This window comes from Papilio machaon, chromosome 23 (genome assembly GCF_912999745.1).
Source record: "Papilio machaon chromosome 23, ilPapMach1.1, whole genome shotgun sequence".
Lineage (NCBI taxonomy): Eukaryota > Metazoa > Arthropoda > Insecta > Lepidoptera > Papilionidae > Papilio > Papilio machaon.
Window position 1 is genome coordinate 5,598,393 of NC_060008.1, and position 13,661 is coordinate 5,612,053.

The 13,661-nt window shown below is 35.2% G+C and overlaps 1 protein-coding gene and 2 non-coding genes across 5 annotated transcripts in view; 1 reads left to right on the forward strand and 2 right to left on the reverse strand.

The window, feature by feature from the left end:
* Positions 1–13,661, reverse strand: part of LOC106707734 (chloride channel protein 2) — a 50,647-nt gene that overhangs the window by 2,750 nt on the left and 34,236 nt on the right. For 2 of the 3 annotated variants that reach the window (XM_045683816.1, XM_045683815.1), the window contains 15 exons: positions 10,615–10,777; positions 9,837–9,959; positions 8,928–9,056; positions 8,448–8,581; positions 7,414–7,570; positions 7,246–7,334; positions 6,782–6,903; positions 6,448–6,549; positions 5,657–5,759; positions 4,787–4,915; positions 3,356–3,518; positions 2,355–2,446; positions 1,467–1,605; positions 648–751; positions 46–249 (listed from right to left, as the gene is read on the reverse strand). In XM_045683816.1, the coding sequence (XP_045539772.1) occupies positions 46–249; positions 648–751; positions 1,467–1,605; positions 2,355–2,446; positions 3,356–3,518; positions 4,787–4,915; positions 5,657–5,759; positions 6,448–6,549; positions 6,782–6,903; positions 7,246–7,334; positions 7,414–7,570; positions 8,448–8,581; positions 8,928–9,056; positions 9,837–9,959; positions 10,615–10,777 (1,953 nt within the window). Of the gene's footprint in view, positions 1–45; positions 250–647; positions 752–1,466; positions 1,606–2,354; positions 2,447–3,355; positions 3,519–4,786; positions 4,916–5,656; positions 5,760–6,447; positions 6,550–6,781; positions 6,904–7,245; positions 7,335–7,413; positions 7,571–8,447; positions 8,582–8,927; positions 9,057–9,836; positions 9,970–10,614; positions 10,778–13,661 lie in introns of those variants that run through there. The other variant, XM_045683817.1, reaches the window with a different exon arrangement.
* Positions 913–994, reverse strand: Trnas-gcu. Its single transcript has one exon. It is a non-coding gene; the product is annotated as a tRNA-Ser (tRNA).
* Positions 8,098–8,179, forward strand: Trnas-gcu. The gene has a single exon. It is a non-coding gene; the product is annotated as a tRNA-Ser (tRNA).

Consider the following 13,661-nt stretch of genomic DNA (forward strand, 5'->3'; position numbering starts at 1 on the left):
GGAGAAGGGGGGGGGGGGGGGCAGTGAATTTTAATGAAAACTTACCTCAAACCTGGAGGGTCGCCTGACCTTCTTGGCTTCCTCATGCCTCCTCCTGAGTTCTGCCTCTCTGTGCCACAGCGCAGCAACCTGCAGACGACGCTCTCGTCCCACCGCCTTCTCTATCACCTTCACCAGCTCCCAGCGGTGGATGGATCCCAGCAGCACCATGGATGTGGGACTATCCACGAGGGGGAAACTCTTGATTGTCTGTAAAAATAACACAATAATTATTGATTAATCAGTTAATTAATTTTAACTAATAATTAATATAATTTAATATACAAAAAAAACTATTAGAGATAAAGATAGGGTGGTTTACTAACGGAGATTACATATAACTAGTAATTAATTATAGTTAATTAATTTAATTAATTATAAATATAATTTAATTTAACATAGAACAAGAACTGTTAAAGATAGAGAGATGGTTGTTGACTATCGGAGATTACATATAACTAATAATTAATTATAGTTAATTAATCAATTAATTAATCACGTGAATAATAATTAATCGAAAATAATTAACTGATTAACTTAAAATTACTAGTTCTATATAATCTGTAATGGTTAAGAATCATCTCTTTCTCTAAACATAATAATTTTACCTTGTTCTCTTTGAGGATATCCTTGAGCTGCTGGAATGTCATGCGGTTCCAGATGTACTTGACATCTCTCACCATGAAGTCTTCCACACAGATGTCATACATACCTGCATATGTCATTATATATATATAACAAATAATATATAAGAGAAAAATTACATAAAACATTTTAATTTTTTTTATAAGTAATATATTTTTAATGACTTTTAGGAATGTAATATAATTTTCAATTTTCGAAACAAGTTTTTATTTTTCAACAAAAATGCAACGACGAGGATGGGATTCGAACCCACGCGTGCAGAGCACATTGGATTAGCAGTCCAACGCCTTAACCACTCGGCCACCTCGTCTTGTACAAGTTACATCAAACATACATACAATTTGTATCAAATGTAATGCTCACAAATAACACACATCTATAAATTATTCCGTTTTATGCAAATAACTTTATAAAAAGAAATGTTTCGAACTTATTAATGTAAAAATTTATATAATTAAATAACTGAATGAGTGAATGATTGTTTAAATGAACGAATTTTGAAATTATATACTTTTTGGTGTATGTTGTTAATATTTTGAACTAGCTTTTACCCGCGACTCCGTCCGCGCGAAATAAAAAAAATAAATAATAGAAAACGGGGTAAAAATTATCCTATGTCCTATTCCTGGTTCTAAGCTATCTGCCCACCAATTTTCAGTCAAATCGATTCAGCCGTTCTTGAGTTATAAGTGGTGTAACTAACACGACTTTCTTTTATATATATAGATGAGTGAATTTATGAACTGTGAACGACTGAATAATTGAATGAGTGAATGACTCACGGCTGGCAGAAGACAGTAGATCAGGTAGATAAGGTAATTTCTTGATAAGTATGATACTGTCAAAGCAAGATGGCTGCAACAGTGATGCTGTCGCGTTAGCAGCTAACACAGCCGCCATCATTGGTAAGATGTGCGTCACCTGAACATAAATAATTAATTTAAAGTATATTTTTATTATTATTACAATGTTCAGGTTCGATTCCTGTTATGTGTTCTTTAAATTGAATTCGCCTAAATGGCGAAGCGAATTTAGTAATAATCGGAAATAGGATCCCTTTCCCTTCTTATGACATCCTTATAAGAAAATGTTGGGAAAGAAAAGGGGACAAGATGTATAACGCTTTTTACTTTAGTATTCAAACAAAGTTCTAGATCAGTGACAGAGTATGTCGATGGCTCAGGGGTTAAGCACTTGACTTGCAATCTACATGTCCTGGGTTCGAATCCTGTCATGTTTTTTTTTTAAATTGAATTCGCCTAAATGGCGAAGCGACTTTAACAATAATCTGAAATAGAATATATCACTTTCCAATGTCTCTTACACTATTAGATCCACTTCCCCTTCTTATGACTTCCTTCTAAGAAAATGTTGGGAAAGAAAGGGGACAAAATGTATAATGCTTTTTACTTTAGTATTCAAGCAAAATTTTTAACCTAGATTATTGTACGGGAATTCTAGATCAAATCAGACTTGACTTGCAATGTGCAGGTCCTGGGTTCGAATCCAGCCATGTACCAATGTGTTTGGAAGAAATTCAATGATATGTGTGAAGTCAACCCGCACTTGACCAGTGATGACTATGTCTTAGTTACCCTTAACTTAGGGTAGGTTCTGAGCCCCTCAGTGGTGATGTATAGTGAGGTGATGATGATATAAAAATAGATGACCTGTCCTGTCATCTCGCTGACAATGACAATGGTGGAGACGGTGTGTGTGACAGCTCCGGTGAATGCTGCTGCACCAACAGTCGCATAACCACCTGATAATATATTTTTACTGAATTACAATACATACATACATACAAATTATTTATTATTTAGTAAAAAAAATTATAATAAAGCTCTAAGAAATGTTTTTTTAAAAGTCTATTTTAATTTTTTAGCTATTTAAATGGGGAAAGTTGTCTGAATCTTCGGAAATTTGTCTAAATTGACTATTTTTAATAATATATTTTAGTTATTATTTATTATTGTTATATATGTTGGCGCTGTCAATACCCATAACGAACACCGAGCACTGGTAGGGCGGCCATCTTGACAAATCTGTCAGTTCGGTTTGAATCGTCATAAGGTGCGCACGCAACCACGTGCTCGGTGGACGTTACTATACTTAAATCCAATTCTATCTTAACAATCCTAAATTACTTTAGTAATGACATTAATTGTATCATCGATAGTTTTAATTGTGATAATTGTTACAACAGTTATTTTATTGTAATACCCGCAAGTCCACGCCCGTTAGAAGATGTCTGATAACCCTGATGACAGTCGAAAGACTTCATATATTTCTTTAAAGTTTTTAGTTTTAGGTTACTTTTTAAATGTCTAATTGTTTCTAATCCAAAATCTACTTCTCTAAATTCCTAATTTTGACTATTTCAGAATATTCTACAAGTCAAGTCATTTAATTTTTACCCATATTGGAGTGGTTGTACAAAAGTATGTTATCCGCCGTTTTATGAACGTCGGCCATTTTGGATTATACATAATAAATTCAATAATATTAATTGAAAATTGAATGGATTCTTTAGACTTTGTTACGCTGCATTTTACGACATAGTCGAGGAAATTTATTTCCTACCCATTTGTAAAATTTAACATTTCTTCAAAATAAAATATATATCTAAATGGGAAGCGTATTTAATTCTCTAACTAGATTTGAAAGTTACCGGGTAATATCTTCTGTATATGTCCTCCGTATGCAACACCCAAGGGACAGAAGTAGTGCATTATTTCGCCCGTCAGTCTGCCCAATGCCGCACCCATCTTGAAGGCGGGCACGAATATACCCGCCGGGACGGGTAAAGTGCACGACACCATACTTAAGAAGAACTGTAAAGAATTATAGATTATCTTTATTTGAAATTCAATTTTTTTTTTATTTTACAAGATGGCAAACGAGCAAACAGCCACATGATTTCGCCGAAATGGCCAAGCGACCGCTGACCATAGACATTCACAATTAGCAGTTGCCTACCCTCAATAGACGAAGGAGGAGACGCACAAAAAGAGAATATTTAACCTTCCTATGCATCTCCTCCATCAAATCCACCTCCCTTTCCCATTCCTTATAAGAAAAGGGGTGGGATAGGAAAGAGGACTAAAATTAGGTCTCCGGGAATTATAATGCAATAAGATATAAATTGTTTTAAAGATGTTTTATTTTCTAATCTCTTGCAATATTCTTTGTTAATTACTAAGTTATATATAAAATAAAATAAATTTTATTGATTCACAAAAATATTACTATTTCTTAGGACTCTGCCTTCTGTAGCAGGTGGGAGGGGAGACCTATATTACAGGAGGTAGTGCCTTCTTTTAATTTAAGTCTTAAATAGGTATTTATTTATACAGTATGCTTGTATGTGTGCGCGTGTGCACGTGTGTATGTGTTTGTGCTTATGTGTGTTTGTTTTTTTATGTAATAATGTCATTAATTATTCATTTACAATACAATCAGCTATGTAAATATTAATATAATAGCTATTTATTCAATAAATTTATTCGATTTTACATAAATTTATTGAGAATCAATGACATGGAATTGTTAAAAAAAATTACAGATTTCAACAAAAAAAAAGTTATAGTAAACAACTTTTTTGCTGACCCTATTTTTTCATTTGACATCTATGACGTCATAACACTGTTTAAATTAAATTTTACTTGAAATGGAATGTACTTTCGAATGATCTAATCAGCAGGCGCTTAAGTTGGCACGTCGGGCAGTAGAGTACTCATATTAATGACGTGCCAAATCAAAATCTGACAATGTCAACTTATTATAACAAAAAGTGTCAAATTGAATTCGCCAAAATAGCGAAATTACCACTTCTCATAGACATCTAATCAGCCAGCGCTTAAGTTGGCACGTCGGACAGTAGAGTACTCCTATTAATGACGTCCCAAATCAAATATATAATAAATATGTTATATATAATGTCAACTTATTACAACAGTGTCAAATTAAATTCGCAAAAATAGCGAAATTACCACTTCTCATAGACATTTGTCCATGCATTTCCTGTAATCTATTGAAGGGATAAAAAGAGATTTTCTTTTCCCATGTGTCTCCTCCCCTGACAAATCCTCTGACTACTTACAATAGAAACAAAGTAGATACAGAGACATCCGAAGAGGTCAACTTCAGGTGTCTCCCAGTGAGACACCACCGCCGCCTGCTCCGCTGTCAGCTCGTCTGCCCATGTGAAGTTGGCCATCAGGGATAGCACCTGGAGAAGTTACGCTCAGTCGTTAATTGCCCACCTAAGTGTACATTTAGTGTGTGATAAAATCACAAATACATCTTATTAATATAATAAATGCGAATGTTAAGATCAGTATCCCAAAGTGGGCGATAACGCCCCCTTGGGGGCATTTGAAACCTAGAGGGGGGCGTTGAAATTAATTAAAGTAATGAAATTGTGGTTTTTAAGTTTTAGGGGTGAATAAAAAATGGGGTCGCTGAAAAATAATTAATTTTCAAAGGGGGCGGTGAAAGAAATAAGTTTGACAATCACTGGTTTAGATGGATGTTTGTTTGAAGTTATCTCTAGTACTTCTAAATCTGTCTGAAATTTGGAGATAGATGTAGACTAGCGACCCCCAAACTATTATGAATAAGTGACCCCCTTTTCCAAAATGAACTATTACTACAGACCCCCCATTGCCAAATTACCTATTTTTAAGATTAATTATTATTATTTATTCTGACTTATGTCAATAGAAGACAGAGTGAGAATTAACAATGCTTTAAGTTCGATATCGACCACTTAGGAAATCCCTGATGTAGATCATAGTCAGGAAGAACACAGGTACAGACGGAGTCGTAGGCAAAAGCTAGTTCATTTATAGTTAGACTTGTGTTTTATTTCAAATTCTGACTTCTAACATTAACAACTAACTTCTAAAATAGATAATTGGATGTAGTTATTTTTTTTTGGATAATGTATGTATGTATGTATGTATGAGACCTGCTCCTGGTTGCCGAGGTCCGCGGCCATGAACCTGCCGATGCCGGGCGGGAACAGAACAGACATCACAGCCAAAGTCATCACGCCAGGGTAGATGAAGCGGCTGGAACACATCACTTATGTCACTCCACCGTTTTGTTATATCACTAGGCAAATTATAAACTTATTAAACCCTAATATTATAAATTTGTTAAGATGTATGGATGGATAGATGGTTGGATGTATGGATTGATTGTTAGTTGGCTGGGTGTACGGATGAATGGATGGTTGGTTGGTTGGATGGATGGATGGATGTATGGATGGATGGATGTATCGATGGATGTATGGATGGATGTATGGATGGATGGATGGATGGATGGATGTATGGATGGATGGATGTATCGATGGATGGATGGATGGATGGATGGATGGATGTATCGATGGATGGATGGATGGATGGATGTATCGATGGATGGATGGATGGATGGATGGATGGATGGTTGGATGGATTGATGGTTGGATGGATGGATGGATAGATGGATGAATGTTTATTAGAAGGTATCTCTAGACGGTTCAACGGATTTTGATGAAACAAGAATAGATGTAGAACATAGTCTGGAAGAACACGTAGGCTATTTATTAAGTTTTTTTTATAATTCCGCGCAGACGGAGTCGCGGGTGACATTAAGTCTATATTAAATGCCTCCCTTAGTGAATATTTAACCACTATAAGAAAGAAATTGTCCCTTTATATAAGAAAATTATTTTTTATTTGTTTTTATTATTTTGTATATGTGTTAAAGATAACGTACTTCTTCTGCAAGAAGTTGCTGAGGGTCTTTGTGTTCCTCATGAAGAGTACGTACTGCCGGTGGAGGAAGACCCACAGCGCTGACAGCAGACCGCAAACTATGCTGCAACATCCATATACATACATACATACAAAATATTACTATTAGTTTGTATTAAATGAGTGAAACACACGAGATTTGAATAATTTTTTTTTCTCTTTATACAATATATTTGGATAATTTAGTAATAAATCATGTTAAATAATTCGTGTGGATTATTTTTTTACTAAAAAAAAATTAAAAAAAAAGTAAAATGATGTTATTTCATACTTGTACTTCATATAAATTTCCTCACCCAAGCAGTACGAAGACGGCAAACTCCTGAGGGTCGAAGGGGAAGTCCTGGGGAAGGTTGGTGGGGAACAGCGGCTTTACTGTCGGCAGTGCACCTGACCACACCGACAGTAGACGGAACATCTGTACACGAGATAGAAAATACCTCAAACCCAATAAACGATCCATAACAACGATCCTAGGATCAAAATCTTTGAGTTTTCGGTAACTGTTACGAACATAACACTTTTTTATATCATAAGGTGGCAAACGAGAAAACAGTCACTTGAAACTGCAATTGTAAATGCGTTCCCTACCTTTAATTCGACAGAGAAATGAAATGCATAGAAAGAGGATATATCCTCTTCCTATGCGTCACCTCTTCTGTCAAATCTACTTCCTTTTCTTATCCTTTACTTATAAGAAAAGAATGGGAAGGGAACGTGGACTAAAATTAGGCCTTAAGATTGAAGAAAATAAACTTACAATAGCACTACAGCAAGCGGCGAAGAATCCACGCCAATAATTCCGAACCGCAAAATAAGTTGTCGTTACTTCTATAGAGAAGAGTACACCTGGAAATAGAAAGTTCTGTTTCATCTGCACTATATTGGCCGCTCGCTTATTATCTTTGAAGAAAACAGAGATAAAAACCTCCAACTGGTGCTGCGAAGCAAGAAGCCACTCCGACGGCGCACGCTGCCGCCAACATATCAGAAGTACGAGACTCATTGCTGTATATGCCTTGAAATTTTGTCACAAGCTTTGATAATAGTGTTGCCACCATTGATGCGATGTGTACTGATGGACCCTGAAGAATAATTTCAGATAATTGTTGTCCTAGTTATTAACGGAACCCGCCGTAACTGTGTTGTTTTAACAAAATTATTCATAGATTTTAAAAGAATATTTCTTCATTCATTTAAAATGCCCGCGCTAAACTATTTTTTTAAATATTAATTCACAGTGACCAGTTCGAATTTTTTCTACTTTACAAACTCCTTGTCTATCAAAGAGGTTGAATATATCAAATTTTACGACTATATAAATGTCATATATTCTCGATGGCCAGTTCGACAAGATTACTACAAACTCCTCGGGCAATTATCATTTTTTCTTTGCAAATGGGTAAATGTTCACAACAAGACAAGATATATTAAGTTATAAAATAAAATGAAACGTAATCAAGATAATCCGTAAAAGAATTACATATGTTTTTAAGGTAAATGTATTCTATTAACAGTTATTTGCATAAAACGGAATAATTTATAGACGTGTGTTATTTGTGAGCATTACAATTGATACAAATTGTATGTATGTTTGATGTAACTTGTACAAGACGAGGTGGCCGAGTGGTTAAGGCGTTGGACTGCTAATCCAATGTGCTCTGCACGCGTGGGTTCGAATCCCATCCTCGTCGTTACATTTTTGTTAATCTTACTAACATTATAAATGCGATTGTTTGGATGGATGAATGGATGGATGGATGTTTGTTTGAAGGTATATCCGAAATAGCTCAACAGATCTTGATGAAATTTGGCACAGATGTAGAACATAGTCTGGAAGAACACATAGGCTACTTATTACGTTTTTTTTTTTAAATTTCGCGCAGACGGAGTCGCGGACGACAGCTAGTATATTAATATTTGTACAATTTTAAATGTCACGGATAATAAGCCATTCCTTACCTCTTTACCCAGCGGTAGACCGGATCCAAGGGTGGCTGTGAGACCGATGACCTTGGAGATGAGAGCTCTGAATGTCAGATACTCCTTCAGGTGAACTCCTCGGAGGATGGTCTTCATCTCTGGGATACCGGAACCTGAAATCAACGCATAACTAAATTCTTTAAATGTATCCCAATAATTCTTACTTTACATTACTTAGAACTTAGTTAAGGTGTAATTTACGTCTATGGCCCTAGTTATCTAGAGTTGCCATACACGGACGGCGTCAAGTCATTATGGAATGGTTTAAAACAATCAACAGTTGACAAGCAAACCGCTGTATGCAGTACGTTAAACACTTAAACCTATTGGTTTCATATGCAGTCTATAAGATTGTTTCCAGCTATGTATCCGTGAGAGTTTCCACTGTTCAAATAATACAAAAACAAAGTTTAAACTAGGGTTTCAACAATACAATTTGTTTATATGATAGCAACTGACCGATGCTTTGCGCTGCGACGATATGCACGAAGCCCGACGCGAAGAGGATCAAACAGACTGGCAAAGATACCCACGCTACGTACTGACTGAACGTAGACGTCGCTAATTCACTGTACATCCACATACGGGCTGTAAATACACAAATAAACATTACATGTCTTTAAATATACATCTCAATAGTATGTCAAAATACATTACCTCTTCGCAAGCAAAGCAGCATGAAAAAATATAACAATGTAGTTACAAATAAATTTAAAAAAAAATTACCGACTGAAAGAAGGGTAAAATTTTCGCATATGTAGCTATTGCACCCACTTTTTTAACTCACATAATAACAAGAGGGTAATGTTTTTGGATGTATGTAAGGTTTATGAATGTGGGTTTATATGTATGTAAATTTCGCAACGGCTTGGAGTCTTAAGGCATGAAAAGAGAGTATAAATGCTTTCAGATATCTTGGCGGATCTTAACTTCGCGCGAGTCGCTGCGCAGAATACTAAGTTAAGTGTAGAGGGACGTAGCTCTGGATGCGAGAGGAAGGCACTGCACACTGATAACCTTGAGCCGCTAAGACATTTGAAAAGAGTTATAACAAGTATATCGACGCTGGAAAGCGTAAACGCTGTAACCCCGAAAGTATGAACTTTACAGGAGAGCCAAAAAAAATGATAACTCGTGAGCTGATACGCCTACAAGCATGCGGTATTTAGCAATGTTGTGTAGTTTGTGCTAACCTATAATAGAATCATTATCGTTTGATAATGGTTGAAATTATTAACGTGTGAAAAACATATTCGCGATTTCAAGGGTTACAGTGTTTATGCTTTCCGGCGTCGAGATACAAATAAATTATATCAAATCTAACGCCAAACTTAAGGATTCCTTATTGTATCTGTACATTCTACTGACCATTATTGCAGACCGCGATGCCTCTGTCCATGGCGAAGCTGAGGACCGCCATGATGATGCCCAGCAATGCCAGGAACACCCAATCCTCGCCAAGCCTTGCGAATGTATGCCTCCATACATAACCTGCAACGCACTTCATATCATTGATTTATTACTAATGGAATAGTACAATAAAACTCGCGGATGTCTCACATCAGATCACTTAAGAGTTAAACTACTTTTTCCACTAGGTAGCATTAGTAACGCGCGGCTAGAGGTTCAGTGAAAAAGAGGTTTTAACACTAAGCGACCTTCTGTTCGTTTTTTTAATTTAATTATTACATAAACTGTAATGTTTGTTACTGGATATTGCGAGTTACAACTCTATTTCAGGCTCAACGTAAAATTTACGCGCTATAAAATCTTACTTACTTATATTATAAATCCGAATATTTGAATTGGATGTTTGTTAGAAATTACGCATAATCTGGAAGAAGTGCTACTAATTTATTTTTTCTAATCCCGGGCGGACGGAGTCTCGGGCAACAATTTAAAATGTCAAATACCTACATAAAGTAAGCTTATATAGGTATAAACACTAGCTGTCGCACGCGACTCCGTCCGCGCGCAGTTAAAAAAGACTTAATAGGGGTATGAAAAATAGATGTTGGCCGATTCTCAGACCTACTGAATATGCTCACAAAATTTCATGAGAATCGGTCACGCCGTTTCGGAGGAGTACGGGAACGAAAATTGTGACACGAGAATTTTATATATAAGAGATAGGAAAGATACTCACCTACTACTTTAAACACCTTTCCTCTGGGCCTGTGCTTTCCTGTTGCTTCCAGTTCCTTCTGCCGCAACTTGTCATCTTTTCTTCTTCTTTTTCTTAATCTTCTTAGTCTTCTCGCTTCCTCTCTGGCCGCTTCGCTGAGGTCGCGTTGGTAGCGACCATACATCTGAAAATAATTCCTTAAAGTCAGAAAATAGAAAAACACTTTTCCATTTGTCTTCGCTTTCAAATAAATCTATATATATAAAAGAAAGTCGTGTTAGTTACACTATTTATAACTCAAGAACGGCTGAATCGATTTGACTGAAAATTGGTGGGCAGGTAGCTTAGAACCAGGAAAAGGACATAGGATAATTTTTACCCCGTTTTCTATTTTTTATTCCGCGCGGACGGAGTCGCGGGTAAAAGCTAGTAACTTATAAAGGATTTAAGGTAACAATAATGTTGAGGCGAATAATATTATTAAAATAAAGATATGAGACGTCCTTTAACCTAATATACGATGTTTTTTTTTTTACAAAAAAAATATTTATTTCATTAAGCCTTAGTTAAACAGCGCCTGCAAAATAATAATAACAAAATACTGTTGATAAAATTGCAAGATAAAAAAGTAGGCGTCGTTTATCTATAACAGATTGTGGGATCTTTTTCTAGCATTGCGGCAGAAAACGGCAATATTGAATTGGTACGTTTAGATAAATGAAATATTAAGATAAACAAACCCAGTAGCTATCTAAATCCAAAATTAACAGCAGGTATTCACCCTTGAGATGTGTGCACAATTTTAACATAATCTCATAGCTGTTTGACCAAGATAAAGCTATAGGAGGCTACGTAAGTAGACAGCAAATGTTTGCTGAGATATTCTGATAGTCTTTGCATTCTTACTAAGGGAAAGATATTTAAAGAACTTATCTATATCTCTATGGAAAGATCTTTTTGTAGTACACAGACTAAACATCAAGATTCAAGGTATTGTTTTGCCAAAGAAAATTTAGGTTAATTTTAATTCAGAGCAGGATTTCATATTCTTGATACTTTATGTAGGTCATCGACAAGATTGTCTCATATTAAATAACACGTACTCGAAGTTAAAAATAATTATCGTGGGCAATTAAAATAGCAGAAGCGTGGGAGTCGACTATATTTAGCGATGTTATTCCGACATTCATTTGTACAGTAAGAATGCAAATGTTTTTGAATTTAATACATACATGAAATATTCATATACTTTGAGAAATAAATCATTACACATAAGGTTTAAATTTTGTAAAACAATAAATCTGTAGCCCGGCATTCCGATTAAAGTACCGATTATTTTTAACTTTTTTTTCATACCAATAACAGGTACTAGATACTTAGCCATAGATACATAGAACTTTTTTTTAACCGTCAGTTTTCAGTTCACGGTGTACGCTGTGAATCTATGGAACTTCTTACCTTTCTCTATTCGATGCAATGAAAGTATTGAATCGTTTAAAAACATGTCAAAGATCACTATCTGCAGCTCTAATTTGGCTATAACATGATCAACATTCTCATGAAGGTATTATATTTGTATATATTTAGTAGAATTGCCGAAATATTGTATTATTTTATATTAATATTTCTATTGTTATTTTTTTATTTCTTTTCACTGTTCGTGTGTACTCTACCGATTTGGTTTACTTAGTTTAATTTCTACTCAAAGTTTGTGTAGCAGAGATAGCTTAGCGATAAGACTGCGACTTTTGTGAAAACCTTGATGTACTTTCTTTTTTTGTAACACCATGATAGTGCACAATAAAGTATATTTGTATCTAATATATAAAATTCTCGTGTCACGGGGTTCGAACTTGAACTCCTCCGAAACGGCTTGACCGATTCTCATGAAATTTTGTGAGCATATTCAGTAGGTCTGAGAATCGGCCAACATCTATTTTTCATAACCCCCCCCATTACTAAATGGGGGGGGGTTATGTTAAAAAAAACTTTTTTTTTTAACTGCGCGCGGACGGAGTCGCGGGCGACAGCTAGTAATATATAAAAACGAAAGAGATGACTAGCTCACAATTACATAAGTCATACCACTAACAATTTACCATAAACAATTGTCAAATAAATCGTTGTCTCTTTTACTCATAAGAATATATAACAAACACTATAAAATTCTCAGCACTTGATGTAAATTGGTAAAGGCCGGTTTGATGCGGCCAACGTTTAAATCTGTCCCCCACCGCACCGGTGCGGGACAAAGATAAAATCTTTGCGTTGTTTTATAATTATTAAAACATGCCATGTTTATTGAAATATTGCAGCCTGTTAAAGTGTACGAAGACTTTAACATTTACTTTATTAAGTAGAAGCGCAACATTTCTTTAAGAAAAAAATCAAGCGTTTTCAAAAAAAACATTATGTATTACATTTACTTATTTACCGAAATATTAACTTTACGTGGATTTATTTCTCACTAGCTCTCACCCGCGACTCCGTCCGCACGAAATAAAAAAAAAACTTATTAAGTAGCCTATGTGTTCTTACAGACTATGTCCTACATCTGTGCTAAATTTCATCAAGATCCATTGAGCCGTTCTGGAGATACCTTCAAACAAACATCCATCCATCTAAACATTCCCATTTATAATATTAGTAACATTTTAAGTGTTAAAACAAGTTAAATCCTAAATGAAAGTCATGATTTAATTTCTGAAATTCCGATTTTGATAAAATTGGATATGAAGACGTATTTTCTTTGTTAATTCTATAGATTCGTTTGTCTTGAAGTAATTAAGACGTGACATGTTAATTTACCTTAAAAAAACCTTTGTCTTGTCAGCTATAATTTTAATTCGGAATAACCTTAAAACGTTTCAGTTATTTATTTCATTTGTCTTATCATCTAACATTAATTTAAAAAAACGAGTCATATTGACCGTGACTTAGTTACTGAAAAACGTTAATAAATTTTCAATAAAGTGTATTTAGAACGTCGGTGGCTCAGGGGTTAAGCACTTGACTTGCAATCTGCAGGTCCTGAGTTCGAATCCCGCCATGTATCCGACGTTCTTTCG